Consider the following 20938-nt stretch of genomic DNA (forward strand, 5'->3'; position numbering starts at 1 on the left):
ACTGTGAAAAAATTTTCATTTACAAGTTTATACAGAAAGATTATCGAATTTATGTTTACAAAATGAATCGTTGATTTAATTTAGAAATTAATTAATTTAGAAATTAAAGAATGAAGTATAATAATAACTTGTTCAGTACTGAAAATTGTTTACGTTATTTTAGTGTTAATTAAATAATCTATGAGGCGTGATTTAAAACAATTCACAATTAAGCTTTGTTCTGTACTTTGTTTATACGTAACTAAAAGTTATATGAAAACAAAAAGAATATTTCCTATTCGAGCATCAGTAATAACGATAATAATTAATGATCAATAATAGTTAAGTACTGTATTATTAAGTATCGTATTATTTAAAATAGAAAATACTTTTGTAAAAATAAGTGAATCATATCTTTAAGCATTTATATAAGTTTTTTATGGAATCGGAATTTCAGTAACAAGAATTTTCTTAAATAAGTACACAGCTCTATAATGAAAAAATATATTACTGATGGGAAATAAGAAATATCTCGTCCTTCGTTGCTTAAGTATAATACTATACATTTAGATCAGTTAAAAAGACGTTAACATATAAAGTACGTCATACTATTATTAAATTATTTAGTTATACGTCATTAACTTCAATGCGTATTTAAGAAGTCCATCGTATTTAATGAAAATTTAAATTCTACTTTATCTGTCTACTGTACTATATGTCGTATTAATATAGTATATGTTAAAGATAATCGTGTGTATTATCATATAAAAGTCATTGATCGCTAACTAAATAAAACATCTCCACGCTTCAAAGTACAATACAAAGTACAATCTAAGAATAGTTGTAGTGTATATTTCTTCATTAGCGCGTCCTAGAGTCCTATAAGTATCAAAGTTATGAGGCTATTATTTATTGATAGTCCCATATATTGTTGTCTTTCATTTCTACGTTAAAATAATCTCGTCAGCAAGTACCACCGGGCTTGACGTTTAATGAATACTGTATAAAAACGAAAACAAATCATAGTATCTATATAACTTTTGGCATGAATATACCGAATACTGTCTGTCCACATCAGAAGATGTCTTTGCTAATTGCGTAGACGGTTTCGTGATGTTATTCAACGTAAATTCATCTAGATACTAAAATTATATTATTGTTTAAGAATAATGTCGGTGAACTACGAGTAAAACGTTAAGACAGAAGTATGATTTCCGCGTATCAAGAGTGTTGGTGGCATATCTTTAGTTAAAGCTTCCAGCCATGCCATGTACAGTGGGGCTGAAACCGCTCCTTTCCTTGGCATTGGCAACGACCTGCAATTTAACAAAATCATTTGTAAATAACTGCTTGTTTGTTCGTTTATTAATTTCGCAAGTCGTCTAGTAAAATATGCACTTACATTACAACCAACGTGGATTGACTGGAATTCTCCAATAATAATTCTCGCAGTCTGAGTTGCCGGTACGTCTTATCTTTTAAAGACTGAAGTTCAATTTCTGTTACACAACATTCTGCAACGAGATATTGAAATTATCATTTCAAGTAGCCTGATAATTATTGACGTTTGAAATGATCATACTGATATATTTCCGTCGTAATAAATAAATGATCTTTTTTCAAATAGGACAGATATGTATATGTAATCTGGTAAAATACCTGTGTTGTCAGGCTCGTTTTTTCGGAAGTCAGATATAAGTTTATCGAAGAAATCTAGCGTTTCTTGCTTTGGTTGAACGCTTATGTCGTCTACCATTTTCAAACTGGTATATCTTATCCTGAATTTTGCCATTATCTCGGCCATTCTGTAAATTATTAATATATATGATCGACGATCACATCGATTATTTCTAATTAAAGCTATTTTTAATTAAAGAATTCTTTTGTCGAAGATACGAACAAAAAATCACTTGTATTTAATCTACTCGATTATACGATTATTTATAAGTATATAAAATCTAAATCGAATCATACTTTTTTTGGACATTTAACTTACTCCTTCTCCTGGGCCACTATATCTTGTTTGTGATTGGCCAAAGCGAAAATTCGCATTTTACAATGCTCCCAATTCGAGCGTGTGCTGATTATATAAGGAAGAAGAATCGTCAAACCTGTTGAATAAAAATGTCTACCACTTAAAAATGAGTACACCTAATTTGGGAAATTAAGTAAATATTTTAGAATAAGTAACGTGGTTCATTGAAGATTTTTGTTAAATGCATCGGATACAAAAGCGACACGTTTTTAATCTATCGAAACTATCGAAATTATTGAAAGATTATTCTTCGAAAATTAATATTAATCTCGTTCAGTTATCTGCTGGAATAAGTCAAAGGTACACTGTTGATTAAATCATTTAGATGAAATAGAAAGACATCTATATCATATAGATTAATTAAATATAGGTTAATTGAATACGGTCAGATAAATATATCGATTAGTGATATTGATTGTAGACACCTGTAAACATTTTATGAATTACCTCCATCGTCGTACAACCACCACACGTCGATTGTACCATTCTTGTGCTTTCTTTGGAAAATCGCTAAGCGTTCAGGAACCGGTGTCATCGCATGCCGTTTCTCCCTGTAGAGATAATTTAAAATATAAAATAACATTTTCTGATTAACACAATTACCAAAAATACAGATGTAACGCTTAACGTCTGTAGATGCTCATTGAAATTAATCTTCACCTACATTAATTTTTCTATCGCGTGTTTTCGTTTGTTCTTCAAATGGTCACGAGCACTTCCGTGAGTAGGCGAATCTCTAACAATTTGTGGAGCGTCTACCGGCACGAATTGCGTTCCTGAAACAAAATTATATCGATCGGTATAACGAATTTCAAATGAAGAATTCCAGGTAGAGTTCGAACGCTGCTAAACATCACGATAAAAGTAGCTAAGGAAAAGGAAAAGAGATTTTTTAACGAATCTAATCATAACCTGATCGATCGAACTCATAGATACCTATCGTTGGCACGCTTTGCACCCTTGGAATTTGGCTGGACATTGACAAATTGCTATCCACGTGCATCAAAGTGCTTCCAGTCAAATCGTAGCTACTTTGCGCTAAAACACCATGTTCGTCATCCCCATTGGCGGTTGCAACTTCCGAACAATCTAAGCCCTCCGCGATTCGTAACATCGCTACCGCTAACTTCTGATCGAATGCGTTACTAGAAACAGGTACAAAGTTTCGTTATATTCTCATTATCGTGGATACCGTGATAAACGCTAATTGACTTACTGAAGAACATTGAAATATTCTTGCAGATCCTTGTGGTTACACGTTGACCAGTGTGTTTTGTAACCCATTAAAACAACGTTCGGTGCCAACTTGCCGACACCTGTTGCTTGCATCAAAGCTGATGCACCCCGTTCGAAGCTTAAATCCTCCACTACATGGTAGAACGACTTTATACGTTGTTGATGTAACCATGCATAACCGTTTCTCAGTCGCATCGATCGTAAACGGTACGATAAACGAGTCTGGAAAGAGACGAAAGTCGTTTTTGTTAATCTTGGGTGTTTGAAAATCCAATTTAGATTCTCGATACGAGAGGATTCACGACACTAGTATGACAGTGGAAGATAAAAATATCGTCAGAGAATAACTGGTTGAAAAAATGTGGTTACAGCGACTAATCGGAAACGCAGTATTTTAGGAATGTTTAAAAGTTAAAGTGTCTAAATCCACTTATCTAAACCACGTACTGGGTGTATTTCACCGGAAATCAGTAGCGAATGGTTTTTCGTGATGAGATTTGCCAGATGCAGTAACGCTGGTCTGGCGCCAGGAGCTCCGCTCAGTGCCAAAATTTGTGGAGCATAATTTTTGACATGTTCGTCGATAGAATTCAATCTGCAACATTTAATTTGAACATACATTTGAGAATTATGTTATATCGCGAGGCAGTTGAAAATAGAAAGTACGACGTCAGATAAAATTGGTAAATAGCGCACTTTAAACGTGTCTATACGAAATGGTAACATCGCGTACATGGTACATATTTGAATTTGACTAACTTAAGAAAAATAATGCAATTATAATAATATTCTTACCGATAAACGATAGAAAGTGCTGTCTTGTAGGTTTGTGCTTGCGTGCTGCTACCCCAATTCACGTCTGGTTTCCGATACACCACTATCAGATACAATGCGAAAATGATGACGAACGTGACCAGCGAAGTCACCCAATCAATGAGGAACATTATGGACACGCACGTGATAAAACCGAACAAAGACAACCAGGTGTTGTAATACTGTAAAAAAGAAGCTTCACTGAATTTCCCTCCTTGTTTGATAGCCACTGATTATTCAAGATGTGCTCTTAAAATATCTTTTTACTTTGGTTACTCACTCTGAATGTGGGTCGCCATCCAAGCGGCCGAATAAGCGCCGCGTGAAAGGTGCAAAAATTAATTAACGCGTACGATGCCAGATAAAAGTTTGAGATTAGAGGCGCGACCACGTTCAAGTTTGCTGAAAAGTGAGATGATTTGTATTATTTCGCTATTTTAATTTAAAAGCTAGAAGTCTAATATCGGCACTAGCAAATTTCTCGATACCTATCAAGAGGAACAACGCTGCTACGAAGAACGTGAGCACGTAACCACGATAAGGTTCACCGTGTTTCCCGTAACTTTTGCTGAAGTAAATCAAACCGGGATAGATTCTGTCTTGTCCCAGCGCCTGTATCAATCGTGGTACCGATAGCAAGTTTGTCAACGCTGTAGAGAGGGTTGCCGCGAAACAGCCGGCGTAGATCAACGGACCCCATACCGACATAAGTTGCATCACCTACGAGCAAAGAATATAAAACTACACTGTAAATCTATTCGCTGGAAGTTTTTAGAAAAATAATAATCGGCTCGCCCTGCGATCTATTTAAGAAATACGAAACTTAAAACTAAAGTCAGCCGAGTGATAAGTTCGTAACTTAAATAGGTAGACGATAGCAATTTTTCCAACTTTCGCTTTAATTTCATTTTATATCCTTCATTTTAATTTCTTTCTCCGTATAGTTTTGATTTTAATATTCGATAACGTTTTAATGTTAATGTGTTTTAAATAGTGTCACAGGAATTCCGTACCGAGTAACTGTTGTGTAATCCGTAAGTGCAGTTGACGTTCGGAATGCAGCTTACGATCGTATCATTTGCACCGACAAGCCCACTGGCATCCCTTAGGGCCGCTCCACCAGCGAAGAAGACAAAAGTGACATAACTCAGCATCGAGATTAGCAACGCAAGAAGTGTTCCGATCGGTATGCTGCTCGCTGGATCCTTCAAATCGCCGGAGATATTGGCGCCAGCTTGAATTCCCGTTACAGATGGAAAGAAAATGGCGAACACGGAGAAAAACGTTTGGTTGCTGTTCTCGGAAAAACGATAATCCGGGCCCAGGTTGTTCATGAATACTTCAGCTGAGAATTTAAGAAACGATTCGTTTAGAGATAATAGCGTATAAATAGGTTTTTGTCTAATACACTCCTATAAAGTAATCGTATTTGACGTACAGGAAAATCCAAGAAATCCATATGCTTCTTGCGTCGTATTCTTAGGTCCTATGATAGTACCAATCAGAAAATCGAAAATAGCTGCGACGATGATGGCTATAAGGAAGTTTTGAGCCTGAAAGAACTCGTTTTATCAAACATCTTAAAAAAAAAAAAAAGAAAATATTTGGAAGTTAGAAGCATTAAATTATTTACATATGCAGCAGAGCAAAACACGGACTTGTACGACACACGAAAACGATTAATTTTTCTATCGAAATACATAAAATAAATACCTTTGACTCCCATTCCATTCCAATCGCGCAAATCATGATCATAACGATCAACGCGATTATTCCGACGATTCGAACGTCGTTTACCCCATTGTCAATGATTTGCATGTTATGCTCTCGTAACAAATCGTTCAGGGAGTCGCAGAAACCAATGGTATTCATCGATGCCGAAACTGCATTTGCAAATGCAAAAACGATTCCTACCGAGGCTCCAAATTCCGCTCCCAGAGTCCGTGATATGATGAAATATATACCACCTATAGAAATTTCAACTTATACGTCATTGGACTTAACGACTTATTTAGAAATATAGTAATACGATTTTCTTTCGTTTCTATGGAAGTAAATAGGGGGGAAATGAAATTCGTGAGGAGGAAAGAAGTTTCTCTCGAGAGCTTTTACGAGAAGATCATCGAATTAAGATTTACAGCGTGTTACATACGAAAAATTTCGACATTAATTGAAATATTCAAAATCCAGTCTCTTTGAACATATAGTTTGAAAATGATGGCACGTATTAGAATTCTGTCAGTTTTAATAAGATCGAAACGGTATTCCATAAAAGTGGATAAGACAAATATTAGAATAGAAAGAGATCTATCAGTGGGAAATTTCTCATAATGTACATATTTGCATTTTTTTTTATAGGCAAATCGTTGCAACTGGGATATCGCGCGGTTATTTTTCAAGGACGACTTTCCACTTCGTGGAAAAACCAATTGTCAATGTTCGACTCTGGCGAGGCGAATGTAACGACTACAAAGTACATGGCACCACTCCTTGGAAAAAGGAAAAAAGAGGACGAGAAAGAACGGGGGACCCGTAACACACCTCCCTTTACTTCCCCATTAGTACTAATTGCGCTCAGGCTAAGCGTTGTGATGACGCAGACAGCTGCCGATATTCCGATTATGATGATGCTCTGCAGTATGCCCGCCTGTGCTACTACCCATGACAGCCGCAGGAAAAGCATTACACCCCATATATTGAGCAGACATGGTATGAGGACACCCTGGATCCATCCTAGTTTTATTCCCGTGTGTCCTTGCTGAGTTACTCCGATTTGACCAGCCTCTATATTTGGGTCCTGAAATTTCCAAATTTATCTCTCTGTTTCCCTCTGTTAAATCGGTGTATACGAGGTGTCATTCTTTTCTATAAAATTCTAATCGCGCATAGTTTCATCGAGATTTCGTATTCAACGAAATTCGATGAATTTTTCCAAATATTAACTAATTAACTGATTTATAATTGAAACATTTTAGGACTTCCATGTTGCTTCTCTCAAATTTAATATCTTTCACAGAAGCTTCGGTTAAAGAGGGATTCTCGTGCAACAAGACTGAAAAATCGATTTTTTTTTTTTTGATAAATCAATGATACAACACTTGGAAAATATGTTCCTAAAATGTTGCAGTCGAATTCGAAGAATTACGAATAAATAAACGTAGTTGACACCTTGTTTACACAAGTCGAATTTACGTCGTTTCACTTTGGAGGAACGGTGTAAATTCGGCTTTAGTAACACAATAATATGCCCGCGATGTTCGTGCAATGCAATATTGAGATGGATGGACAATGTGATAATCCGTACGTATGTGATCGTTGTTTATCTTTGAAGATTGCAACGTATGCGATAGTTTTCGTCAGAGGATTTGGAAATACAGAGTCCGATCTTCGTATTGTTTCGAGAGTTCAGAGAGTTCAGAGAGTTGAGAGTAGTTTTACATGGACGAAGAGGATACCAACAATCGCGTACAATTCGATATAACATTTAAAAGAGATAAATAAGGCAAATTTTGTTAGTCTATGAATGTATCTTTGTACCCGAAAAATGATAATTTCTTAACGTGAATAATTTACCGAAGAAAAATATGGATAAATAATAATCGGATAAACGCATTATGTCGCGTTTCATTATCAAACTTATTACAATGACCTTCGAGAACGACGGGGATTTCAAAATTGATATCTTTTCTAATTTCTCTCGCAGCTGGTATTTACTGCTGTGTAAACTTAATATACTGTCTCCCTCACGTCTCTCGTTATAAGTTCGATCGTCCTTGCCGAGGGAGGCAGCTCCTCCGGGTGTTATTTGACTCTACGACGAGACGAGTCGAGATTAGCTTTATCACTTCTAATGCACGCGTTATGCAACGTTCACTTCATTTCCTCGAAAACAGTACGTCAATCTAAGAATTTGGAGTATCTCGTATAATATTTGGCAATTAACTCTCTTCGTGTTGAAAATACCTTTATCCTGTTCGTTAGAGAGCACTCGACAGGAATTTTATCTTAAATGTACAACGGAAATGCAAATGAGAAGCGGAGGAACACGAGAAAATAGTTCACCTGTTCGAGTCTTTTAAGGAACGCGACGATTCTTTAAACCGATTGTGAGTCATCGATGAAAAATACTCGGTTTCTACGAACAATTGCACGTATATATATATATATATCTAATGAATGTTGTTGCATTTGCATTTCTAATCCCTTCTCTGTCGCGCGTTTCATTCGCACATTTGCAAATGGGATACGTGACCTATATTCCTACACGCGTCGTTAACACTTCACCGACGTGTATAAATTTACGTATTTCCGATTATGTCGAAACACGAAGCCGACCATACTATTTCATCCCCTTTATTCACATTGCGCTAAAGCGTTTTCTGTTGTAATATTTGAAGCAACCGTCGTTAATAACTATGACGTGTATTCGATTTAATAATGTAGCGTTTTACGTTACTTGGAGACAAACACGATGGAAATATATCACAAAGGATAATTATGACGTAAAAGAGAAAGGGAGAAATTGGCGAATCTGTCGCGAGATCAAATTTATAGAATTTTATGTTCACGTTTAACGGTGACTCCGCCTACCCGTTATAATACTTTGGAAACTGCAGATTTTTTTGCCATTGAATTCTCGTGCGATCAATGAGACACATTATCATCGAACATCATATTCTATTCAACGAATGAAAAATAATTAACGCACGGATGCGAGAACCTCAACGATTACGAGATATCTTTCGATGCATTCGATGATATTAGAAACAAGGGGTAGTACGACAAATGTCTACAGGGTGTGGCAATCTTACCTTTATAAGATTTCCTTCGTGCAGGGTGCTCAGCGATGGCCTCTTAGCACGACGACTCAATCTACAAACAGAAACGTGCCTGTGAATTTCGGTAATGGTATTAGTGAGCCTACAGCGGCTAATTAAGTTAGAATAAACTGTCGAACGATTTGAGGAATGGACAATTAGATAATGTTCGGCAGGAGAATTTTTCACGAAATTGGGAACAGTATCCCTAAAATCATGGAATAATTAACAAGATCTTCCATGTAACGTTAGATGTGAAATGTACTTTTATCTCTTGCGTTTTATTATAATACCAATGGTTCAAATAATAGTTCAAACGAGATGATTTATTTCCAGAAGCATATCCATTGCTTTATCGCAAGCGTTTAAGATTTAATTTAATAAGAGTTACAAATTGTAGTTCTAGTGACAAGACTGTAGTTACATAGTTGCAGTTACATAGAAAGAAATGACAGAACATCCGAGATATCCACTACTCGGTGGTCGTGTACTTTCTGTCAACTTTCAAAGACATTAAGGACAAATGCTACGCGAGAAAATCGATCTCAGGGAAAAAATTTGTCGCAACTGAGAAGGAAAGCACGTAGGAGGCAAGTACGTAGTAAGTGATACCGAAATAGACGTCGAGAGTTTCAACCTTGTTGAAAGCATATTATTGTTTAATTTTTGAAGATAAACATTTGATAGGAAGAACGACATACTTTAATTTGTTACAGAAATAATCTCAATTATAGAATCTTTGTTCGAACGAGATTTTACTCCGTAGAAAATAACGGCGAGACCTTTGAAAATTGTAAATTAAATATGTCTAATGATTTTTATTAACTGTGAAAGAAACAATTTAACGATCGATGGATAACCAAGTAATTTTATTGTGTCGCCAAAAGAAAAAAAAAAAAGCAAATTATTTCCTCGTTTAGAGGAAACGGGCTTTTAAATAACGTTGCAAGAAATAGCTAATTAGGTAGGAGATACGTCCCTCCGACCGATATTGAGAAATTAACTGTTTCGTTTCGTCAACAAAGTATCGGAAAATCATTAATCTCTTAAACGTAAAACAGAAAAAATACGTACACGTTATTGTGAAACATAGAAATAGCTTTTCTCGCTGGGACAATAATAATGGTAAAATTACAATAAATCGTCGTCTGTCGGACGAAGAACGCTCGCGCTGTATCCTTTAATTTAAAGTCGATTCTAAACGCGTAGCGTTATTTTCAACGAGTCACTGTGCATCCTTTCGGAATTTTTGAGGATTTATTTTTATATTCGATGTTATAACCTGTTTCTTCGAATAAACGCATACAGGTATTATTTTTACGGTATAGTTTCGCACGCCCCCACACACACATACACATACACATACCTATAATGATCTAATCGTGGCACCACGTCCCACAAGCCGCTAACGTTTAGGGTCATTGGTGATCTCTTGTTATTTTGGCCTCCACTAATCACCTCATCATCCATAGTTTTAAGTACAAATCAACAGCGTCTCGTTGAATCTGCAATGATAAGGAAAAAGCGCTTTTAGTTTCAATTATAAGCCTTTATAACGAGATACTTGTATTACACAATAGACGCAGATAAAGGCGAGAAAGATGTTTGACAAATTGACCGAGATCGTGATCATTTTACGTTACGTAATTTACGCCGTTGATGTACATTCTGTAGAAATCTAATAAAAGATTTGTCAGATTGCTGGGACAATGCCAGTAGAATTGTAACCGAGTGCGTGTCGTTCGAGTGACGAAAATATGATCACCTGTGAAATCTAAAATATTTGGCAAACTGTCGCGATAAATGTGCCAAAGTGTGAGCGTGCGACGATAAGTTTATTATCATTCCCGGAAATAGGAAATTAGTAAAATTGAAATGTTCCTGTAATGCCGCGTAGCGCGTGCACTCAGCGAATCGACTTAATCGTTTGAAAGGAATTCGCGTTTCGTCGAATCGCCAAATTTAACCCTTACTCGCTGCCGTGAACGTATCAATCGAGTTTCCAGGACGCGTGAAAAATCAAAAGAGTCTTTTATTCTACGGCGTAGACTCGTTACGTGCAAATTCATGTAATACACGAATACCGTGAAAAATATTCTCTAATTAGCATCACTCTTTGAGAAAATCCTTGCATTATCGTACTTCCTGTTTAACATTCGACGAGTATTAACGCGAAAATTTGCAAGATTATAGCTCTGTGAAAATCTACGTATCTATATCAAACGAAGAACAATCGTTTCATACCACGGTCATTTTTATCTTTCTGAAGGAAGAAAATGTGAAAGAGTCGAAGAACAGCGTTCCAAGCGTCGCCATCGATCAACCAGAAAAACGTATCAATCAGAGTCGAAAAACTCATGATTCACCGTCTTTCCTCGTTCGATTATTCAAATCTGCCAGCTGACTTCTCCCCTAAGATAATGAGAGAGATGAAAAAACAGAAACAGGACGATGCGCGCATACTCGAGCTGATTCCACCGCCTGTTTACCCGCTCATCCTTGTAGCCTTCGCGTATTTTTGAAGATCGTCAAGTCAGAGAGGCAGAAAGTGGAGTCGCGTGTGCGCGGAGGTCGACGGAAAAATAGATTTTCGAAGAAAGCCGCATCCGTTGCCTCCAAGTTCGAGCGAAAGCGTTCGAGCCCTCGCGAAATACTTCGCCTCTTCCGTTCGTCGTTGCGTCGTCGCGAGAAATTCTCTCGAAACTATTTGGCCATGATCCCGGAATTCGTAACGCCTGGCGAATGGCTAAACTCGAGTTTCATTCATCCTGACCCTACCGAGAATATTGACACTACGTTTTCAGAAAACTGTCCTGAGAACAGAAGGCTGGCGCCAATAAACGCCAGCACGCGTTTCTAAGTCCTCTTTGGACGAGGTGTGGTCGAATCGTTAAAATCTAATTTGATAATCTTTTATAGTAATTTATTGACGCGTACAAAGATTATTATAAATAGGACAATGTTCCTTTATTTCGATATTTCCAATGTTCCTAGCTTCATTCACAGTTTTAAGCGATTTTCGATATAGAAGCAAGGGGATGAAAATCGATTACCACGTTCGAATGCAAGTTAGTCGCGCGAACTGAAGGATCGAGGTAAAATCGACATTGGAAAATAATTAATCGCTATCAAACGACACGGTACTCGAGTTTTTGAAAAGTTAATGCTTAAAGAGCGTCCGTAATTAGTTCGGTTATTTGAAACGGCATTGCAGCCTGTTGTATATATTGAAACGCAAGTGTCGCAGGCGAATAATTAAGCAACATTATCGCTACTTTTAACGCATATCTTTGCGCGTCATTTGCACATTTTTATTCATTACGATAGCGAACTCAAAATATGATGACGCATACGGTGAGTCATTTGAAATTACCATGGATAATTTTTGAATTGGATAATACTGGAAGAATTACCGTATCGAGTGCCAGTTACTCGTCTCGATACGAGATATTTATCACGCAGGTTTCGTCCGAGAGAAATTTTTAAGAACGCTATATCCTTAATATCGAATTGATCTTCCATTTGAAAACATCTATTAATTTTGTTACTTCGCTTAGTTATAACTGCACGATATCATATGGTTTCTGTATCTCCGTATATTCGGTAAGCTTCTTTTACATCTACCTTGAATCGTGTGATGCGTTGCGATGCGATGCCAAAGCAAATAAATTTTCGACACATTTTTCCTACCGGTTTCTAGCTTGGTATCTAGAATTTTGCCAAACAGCTCATGCCCATGACCGTGATCGTGAACGCGAACGTCAAATATAAATAGAGAAATAGAACATATTTCAAAATAAGGATAATTTGTATGTATCTTTGGCCAGTTGCGTTAAATTTATATTTGAGTGCCGTTGTTCCTTTATGTTCCATAAAATATATCTCTATACTACTCCAACGCAATTAAAGTTCAATTCAATGTCTATGAAATGCAACAGATAATCGCGAATTATCTTCAAACCTAATCTCTAAGGATTATTATTTGATTAATCTTCCAACACACTGTTACGCTATTGTTTTTGTACTCTACAAAATTTTTTCGATCGACAACTCGACGTTGCTTATCGTTTCAACTTTTCAATTGTGCTTCTCTTTGTACCGCAAATGGAACACGAGAACAATCGGTATCGTCGCGTCGTAATTCACTTTCTTCGTACGATCTTCCCTTCGTACATCTTCTGTACCATAAATATTAATAATTGTTACAAGTTTGATGGAACGATAGCATCGACTGATCGATTCAAATTCATTCGCAGCAGTCGAACTGAATAATCGAATAAAATCAGTAAGCGTGAACGAAAATAACGTAACGTTAAATGATGTTGACCGAAGAGACTTTATCATCCCTTTCTATGATGTTTTCACAATCCTTATCAAAACAATGGAATGCCGAGCTCGAACGTATGGAAAGGAATGCGATCTAATCAATCGGAATAATAGTGCAATGATTAGGATTTTTAATAAGTGTGTCATTTATAGGAAATTTCTAATGGACGACATTGATGCGATCAATTGGAACTTGGAAGAAACAAGTTTTCTTATGCGCCGATCTAACGATTCGATCGGCTCCTTAATGAAATTTGGAAAAGAATGAAAAAGAGAAAAGCTCGGCGACGTAACATCGATAATTAATCATCGATATGATCGACCATACGTGAAAATAATATTGGAAAAACAGTGCAAGGTCTTCTCGAAGAAATTGTAATTTACCATATCGTTTTGTCTCGCAAACTATTGGTGATTACTAGCACGACAGATAAAAATAGCGTTGTACTGTTCAAAAGCATTATTTAACAAGTCAGAAATTCAAGGCAAACTTCGGCTGTAGCAACGATATCATTTACGGTTTGCTGCATATTTCTACGTGAAAATGCCGGGAAGTTTCTCACTGAAAAATATCTAAACTTGATCTTCTATCCGCGTTATTATTTTCGTCGATATTCTAATCTATCAAAATTTTCAAGTTTCAAATTTACGTACGAAGACGTTTGTTTCGATGAATACAAATGCTGGAGTTTCTTGGCTTCCGAATGTCAAGCATCGAGTCGAATAGAAATAAGCGAGTCTGAACCAAAACCGATCGGAAATTTGGCTGATTCTGGTAGATGGAACTGACAGAAAATCGTGGTATTCTTAAAATTTGTCTGGTCTTCTTCGAATTTCATCGGAATATAGTTACAGAGATAAGAATTTAAAAGTATAGAAGAAATCGAAGAGAACGTGAAAACAGTAATAATATAATTTTTTAATAGCGGTATTATTTAATAGCGGTAATAATATTCGAGGAAGGGATATAATTACGGTAACATAAAGACACGAACGACTGGAATTAAAATTTGAAGAAGCTGGAGTTAAAATGTGGGTTAAAATTCACGGATACCGTGGCAAGGAAAAAGTTCGCGAGATTTCTTATTCGAAAGCATAACTCTGCGTTTAGCAACACGCAGATAACAGTTTACGCTAAAAAATTCTTGATTACGTTACGTTCTCTATGTATGTACGACCTTGTATACATTGTATACAGACACGTTGGAGGGTTTATAGTGGACTCAACTAGTTTCGAGTCTCGGTTTAAGTGCGTACGCCTGCAACTCAACTTCAAAGTTGTATACGAAACGTCGTGAAATAAGAATTAACACTGTAACATGGACTTATTTTTCTTTGGTAAATCGTTCTATTTTCGTTTCCGCCATAATTTTCGTTCGACTTCGGTATCGCTGATCGCGTGGGCGTATAAGGATTCTGTTCGAACTAACCCCGTGTAAATTAGTATATTCGTTTTAGCAGCGTTGCTCATTTTATTACATTTTCATTGTTATTGCTAGAATATTGATTATAAATTGCTATTATCAATTTTATAGAATAATAATTAGAATATAAGATAAGTAGAGTTACGATTTGATTGAATGAAGAGTTGAATTCCAAGGAACGTGACGATTCTTTTCGCTATAATATTTCAAATGAGATCAAATATAATAACGTGTGATAGCGAGTTTAAAAATATTCGCGACAAACAGAGGCAAGACTTTCATTTAGAACATATTCACGTTGTTACAGTGTACAGTTATTGAGAATCAATCCGCGTACATAAATGGCTCAAATTAGCATCACAAAGTTACCTTGTCCCACAGTATGAACATCTAATATGTAAACCTCTTCGTTGTGAAAGTAATCCAAAATTACACTTTACGCAATGTGTAGCATCGTTTGATCGTAACTAGAGATAAGATTTAGGCTGAGTTGATAAATCAATCAACGTAAAAAAGATTTCAATATTTATTAGGAATCGCAAACTAACTCGTAAAATGGCATTAACCCAAATATCATACGTAAGTTTCTTTTCTATGTTTTTCAAAATAACGTAACTTTTTTCTACTCGTGATTAAAACTAAACGTATTCACTGGATTTTTCTCTTACGCTCGATTATTCTTTTATTCGCGTTGTACTTTACGATCCTAAAAAGACATTGCGCACGTTTGGATTAATTCTAAAAGTCTAATTACGTAGACGATTCTTGTTTCAAACGTAAACCTCGAAACACGCTCTCAGACGAACAACGCCATTTTACTTATCGATAAATTACGTCAAACTGTCGCGATAGAAAAGCACCATACACCTGTCCACGTAGCCATAAGAGATTTGCACGTGTATAAAAAACGAATAAAGTACAACGCGTATCTCTTACATGCTTTCCACCCAATTTTCACCCTGTTGCGAGGCACTATATCGGGTATCTTTCAAATATCTTGATAACGTTAGATCTACGATGGATTATGTCAAAATTAGAAAAAAACTGCGATATCCCTTTCACTCGACGATGTTCTATCAAGCCGCAGTTCGCGAGAGAGAAAAAAACGAAGCATTTCGGCGTTCAAACTTCCACCATTCCTCCATGCACTATGAAAAAATTGAACGTACACGTTGCAAACGGTTTACGAAACGAACAAAAGAGCACAGCACACTCGTCGATCTATCCGATCATGCAAAAGCACAGTGCACAAGATCTATGGCAGAAACGCGTGGAAAAAGAAGAAAAAAGAGAGCAGAACGCGAGAAAAAAAAAAAAAAAGAGAGAAAGGACATCCTTTCGAAAACGGATCGCAAAACGGAATTGTCACTCACGGGATGCCGAGGCTGGCAATCGAAACGGGAGCCTGGGAACACGATCGACCGATTCACGGATCGCACGCGATCCACTCGGCGACGGTAAGACCGATCAGCGGAGATCCAACGCGAGCCACTGAACACACCGTGCAACACTCGAATCCCTCGAGCCGGCCGACATTAAGGAAGGAAGCATGCGTCGTGCTTCCCTTTCCCCATAAAACTCTTTCAAACACACGCGTGCACATCTACTTAAATACACACGCGGTTGTATGCGCGCGCGCGTATATCACCGCCACCACAACGCTGTGTAACACACGTCATACGCGTGTCCACACGCGGGGGCTTCGGCTTCGCAAACGCGCGAAAGAATAACGCGCCCGCAGAAAGAAGAAGGAGAAACTTGGTTTATTGGCGAACGAGTCAAAGACCCGATACCTCGAAATCGATGCCGTATCAATTAGTAACGTTGTATCGGCGTCGTCCAACTTTCCTAGGATCTCGAGATGAAGACAGGAAGGACGAGGCTCGTGTCACATCCGATCAAGGATAAAGCAGAAGGGGATGGAAGTGGAGAGTCGGGATTCGATTTACCGCGTAGAGGGTTCTTTTTTCCCTGGCAGCTTAGGGTTGTTTGGGCATTGCGGAGTGATTGACATTTTTCGAGGGTGCTACTGAAGTACTTCTTCGTGAGCCGAATGTCTTCGTCGAGCCGAATGTCTTCGTCGATCCGACCCTTTCACCCCGCTCCTTTTTTCTAGGGTTGTTCCTTATATACGGTACTATCGTAAGGTCGGATTTATTAAGGTCAGAGAAAGACCGTCAGTTCTTATATTTGAAGTTCGTTTTAGGACGCAGGAGACCAGTTATCGGTGAGGTGTGGATTTTTATGCGTTCAAGGTTAATTAAAACATGTTACATGCAGAGATATAAAGAAAATATTCAAGGCAAAGTACCTGTTTCAACACTTTATTGGGCGAAATAAATCTTTTATTTATGCTAATAAAGATATTAAATTACATAAAAGTATAGTTGTCGAATATGTTTTTGTTTGCTTCGAATGTTGTCGTATTCGCGGAACGTTATCCATTTTATTTTACTATCATGCTAGAGAAATTACTAGCTAGCTAGTAAACTGTGTTTCGCAAACCTCCACTGGCAATATAAAATATATCGATCGGACTGCGTAAAAAAATGTTGGATATTAATTGGATATCAACGGAGAAACAGGAGACCAAAGTTCGATAAACACGTTGTTGTCGACGCGTTGTTTAAAATACGTGCATCGTTTCGTGATACGTGTTTCGAACGTAGGTGAGATACGCGATGAAAGTAATATTGTTTGTGAAATTTATGGGGGTTCATTTTCAAATATCGTACGATGTTATTTGAACGTAAAAACGACATTTCAAACTTTCGAGGTTATCGCGTGTTGGCGTTGATAGTGGCATAACTTGAAACAGAGTAAACGTCTTAAACATTTTCGAATAAACCTTTTATAATTTACATCTATCGGTTTTCTACGTGTACCGTGAATGATATTCGAGGCGCGAACGATGCAAAGGATGACGTATCTAAAACGCGTATTTTTCGTCCCCTGTTCGTTTTGAATAATATTTTGATACAAAGCAGCAGGACACGGAATTTATTTGTCGAATAAAGATGTTTACCCATAAAACACCTGGTTCTACTTTCGATCGATAAATTTCTACACATCCTAGACGAAGGATGGAGCATTATGAACGCAAATTGTGACGTTGCGCCTTAACAGGAGACACACCCACGCTTCTAAGCAGACCTTGAAGCGATACGTTATCGAACCATAGTAGAAACACGAACGTAATAGAATTATTTATCATGGGAGAAGACCGATCGTTGATCGTCTTTCCACGAGTTTTTTAATTTATTCTGGCGCACAGTTTCCTTGCTTTACATTTCTAAATTGTTCGGGCTACTCGAACGGAAACCATTGTTTGGGCAACACATCCGGCCTAGCGGAGGGCAATCTCGCGAATTTCGGGAGCGTTAAACGTCTACTAAACTGGACTTATCGCGATATGTTTCGTGATATGTCTGACTGATAGCGATGCAATTCGTTTTCGTTCGATAACGCCTTATTTTGTTTTCTTATGCTAATCGTTTGATAGCGTCGATTTACTTTCTTCTATGACAACACATAGCCGCGTATGTCACCGCTTTGTTATCGTTTATTCCAATGTATGTTTACGAATGAAAGAATTTTTTATTAAGTGGTCGGTATGAAATGTAATTCTGTATATCTGGTGTCTCTTTAAATCTCAGGTTCCTATAGGTTCCGTCTGCGAAATTTTCAGGAACGTCGAACGATTCTTGACAAAATCGCCCTCCACGAGAATGAATTTTCCGCGGGCAATGTTTCAAGTATAGAAGCTAGTGTTTAGTATTTTACGACCGTTTAACCGTTTCGAACATAGCCATAACGTTGGAATGTTACTCTTCCAATCAATTACGCAACGTCCCGGTTTTCTTTGAAACTGATAGACAGAAAGTCTGTCAAAACTAACCAATCGTGTAGTGTTCGATCGATGATTTTCTTAATAAGCTGTTTTTTTCATCTTTGATTCTACGTAACGACTACTTTTATATAAGCGTTTCTTTGCTTTTATTTCCCAACGATGGGAATCCCAATTGTCTATAGTCTTAGGAAATTCATCGACTAATAAAACGCAAATTGATTGCCTGACGCAGAATTTGCGAAGTCTTCGGCGGCCATCATCTTCCTCGTACTCCGATATTCTTACACAAAAGAATCGAATAATTTTTTACTATAAAAGTGGTGGTCTTCCAGCAACGGTTGCTAATAGAATCAAAGAATTCTTTTTGAAAATTGCATGCGCGTCGATCTTACCACGTGACTATAAAGTAATCAAAATTAACCGCACATCGACCACTTAGCTGATTAAATTTCTGTCTTCTTCCGATTTTTAGTTGCACAGCCTGTCGGTCCTTCAAATTGCAGTTATTTATCATCTACGTTTGTTATACTCGTGTTACAAAGCTTTCGCTTATAAAGGAATTAAGTTCGGATCGATAAAAATCGACGGTAAGAAATCAACGGTCTATCGATCGTTGCAATTAAACATAGAATTTTATTTCAACGATCGTTGCGTTTCACGACGATCCTCGCCTCTTGCAAGTATCGCACAGTTACTTCAGAGGATACGATCAACTGCGTACGGAGAACGAATGCCACTAATTGGCATATTTTTGATACTTTTGGCCAGGTTCCCTTTTTCCTGAAAACGTAACGTACCGTCGTAAAGGATGTTTTAGCTACAGAGATCAAGTAAAATTCGTGCAAGCATCGATACAGACGCGTTCGCACGATACGTTTCAAGTACGTACAGCCGTACAACTAACACGATGGAAGATGGACGAGAACGTTAGAGCGTGGCTCGAAGCAGAAAGAAAATAACCGAATATTTCCGGTCAGAACCGATTTCTGCACAAAGATGCACATGCCAGTAACTTTTTTTTTTTATTAGCAAAGCGATTCGCATATACTAGCCGTGACTTCATCACTTAAGTCGTTAACGACGATATTTATGACGTCTCCATTCGTTGCCTTGCTTAAAACTATTGCCAGAAATGAGAATAAATTGCGAGAATGCTAGACCATTGCTTCGAGTGATTAAACATAGTCGCGTACGAAGAATTATTCACGCGACGACGAAGCGACGATAGAATCGCGGTAAAGCAAAACACTCGTTGAGATGAAATTTTACTCGGCGCCGCGATTTATTGAACTTTTGCCGACCCCTTGTCATCCGAGCTAATGCGGTTATACAAACGTACACGAGTCATTTCGATAAACATAGACGTTTACAATCTTTTTTGAAAGAACGGAATAATTCCATTAAAAAATTACGGATAGAGAGACGAACGGACGGCCATGGAAACGTGGCTGTGAAGAATATTATGGTTTATGACAGGTCACTGCTATTTTTGTATAAAATAATGTAAAAATAACGTCGTTACAAAAAATGTTAGTCCACCATACGTAATGTCGTTCTTTGAACAAATCTTCCTTCCGTGATTATTTAATTCGTACGTCATAAATGAGATAGGACAGATTATCCTAAATCGATAAAGAGATTATCGTTGTTAGATGCGAGAAACGATAAGAACATCGGGTATACGAAAGACAGTCTAAGCCTTTTAGTAAACAATTGAGATTTATAGTCTATCGTCTGCGCAAGAAAGTGACAAGTGTTGCGTTTGGTCGCTAATTTATTCCGCCGTTCATTCATAAACTTTTAATAACATCCGTGCGCCGTCGCTATAGTTCAACGAATTTGAATATTTACAAATTGCTACTTGCGCGTTACTACGTGCTGCGTTCGAATTTAATTAGCCGAGTGCAAAGTGAAAGGAAAATCCGATGAAATTCTATTGCTATAAACGATACGATAATTCGAACTGTTTCGTCTTTATCTCTTTACTTGTCGTTTTACACATCTATGGAAAAGAATGTTGCATTTAGAAAATTAACAAAAATCGTTTCGAAGCAACATCTGTTCACACAGAAATTAAGTGGAAAATTCACCTGAAACGAACATCGATCCGTTGATAATCACCGTCGATTCAACCGCTGCCAAATTGTGAGCCGTAAATTATCGTATTTGTCAATGGGTAGACTCATTTCAAACCTCGTAGAGTTCAATCGTCGCTACGCGCGTCACCAATTAAAAACCAGTTGTCTGATTCCATCGGTCGCCACGAATACATTTACCGGACAACGAGAGATGTCGTAAGTTAGAACGGTCGATTGTTTTACCGGTTAAAACTGATACGTACTAGTCCATTATCGTTTGAAAGTCAAAAGTATTGTCCTCGATCGTACTCGACGATAACTGTTCTTTTTTTTTTTTTTTTTTTTTTTTTTTAACACAAGTTCTCCGGTCAATTCCTCTT

The 20938-nt window shown here is 37.4% G+C and overlaps 1 protein-coding gene across 4 annotated transcripts in view; it reads right to left on the reverse strand.

The window, feature by feature from the left end:
* Nucleotides 1-139: 139 nt before the first annotated feature.
* Nucleotides 140-20938, reverse strand: part of LOC100746401 (bumetanide-sensitive sodium-(potassium)-chloride cotransporter) — a 24869-nt gene continuing 4070 nt past the window's right edge. The window contains exons 1-19 of one of the 4 annotated variants that reach the window (XM_012393219.3): nt 20822-20903; nt 10247-10385; nt 8875-8935; nt 6605-6860; nt 5777-6030; nt 5502-5616; nt 5077-5408; nt 4552-4783; nt 4344-4465; nt 4046-4245; nt 3698-3845; nt 3231-3472; nt 2951-3159; nt 2679-2790; nt 2462-2565; nt 1976-2090; nt 1639-1784; nt 1382-1493; nt 140-1295 (exon numbers count right to left, since the gene is read on the reverse strand). In XM_012393219.3, the coding sequence (XP_012248642.1) occupies nt 1160-1295; nt 1382-1493; nt 1639-1784; nt 1976-2090; nt 2462-2565; nt 2679-2790; nt 2951-3159; nt 3231-3472; nt 3698-3845; nt 4046-4245; nt 4344-4465; nt 4552-4783; nt 5077-5408; nt 5502-5616; nt 5777-6030; nt 6605-6860; nt 8875-8935; nt 10247-10350 (3000 nt within the window). In that variant the 5' untranslated portion in view covers nt 10351-10385; nt 20822-20903 and the 3' untranslated portion in view covers nt 140-1159. Of the gene's footprint in view, nt 1296-1381; nt 1494-1638; nt 1785-1975; nt 2091-2461; nt 2566-2678; nt 2791-2950; nt 3160-3230; nt 3473-3697; nt 3846-4045; nt 4246-4343; nt 4466-4551; nt 4784-5076; nt 5409-5501; nt 5617-5776; nt 6031-6604; nt 6861-8874; nt 8936-10246; nt 10386-16003; nt 16195-20570; nt 20774-20821; nt 20904-20938 lie in introns of those variants that run through there. The other 3 variants (XM_024371878.2, XM_003494357.4, XM_012393218.3) reach the window with 3 other exon arrangements.

The sequence above is a fragment of the Bombus impatiens genome, unplaced genomic scaffold, assembly GCF_000188095.3.
Source record: "Bombus impatiens unplaced genomic scaffold, BIMP_2.2 scf_2222, whole genome shotgun sequence".
In the NCBI taxonomy this organism is placed as follows: Eukaryota; Metazoa; Arthropoda; class Insecta; order Hymenoptera; family Apidae; genus Bombus; species Bombus impatiens.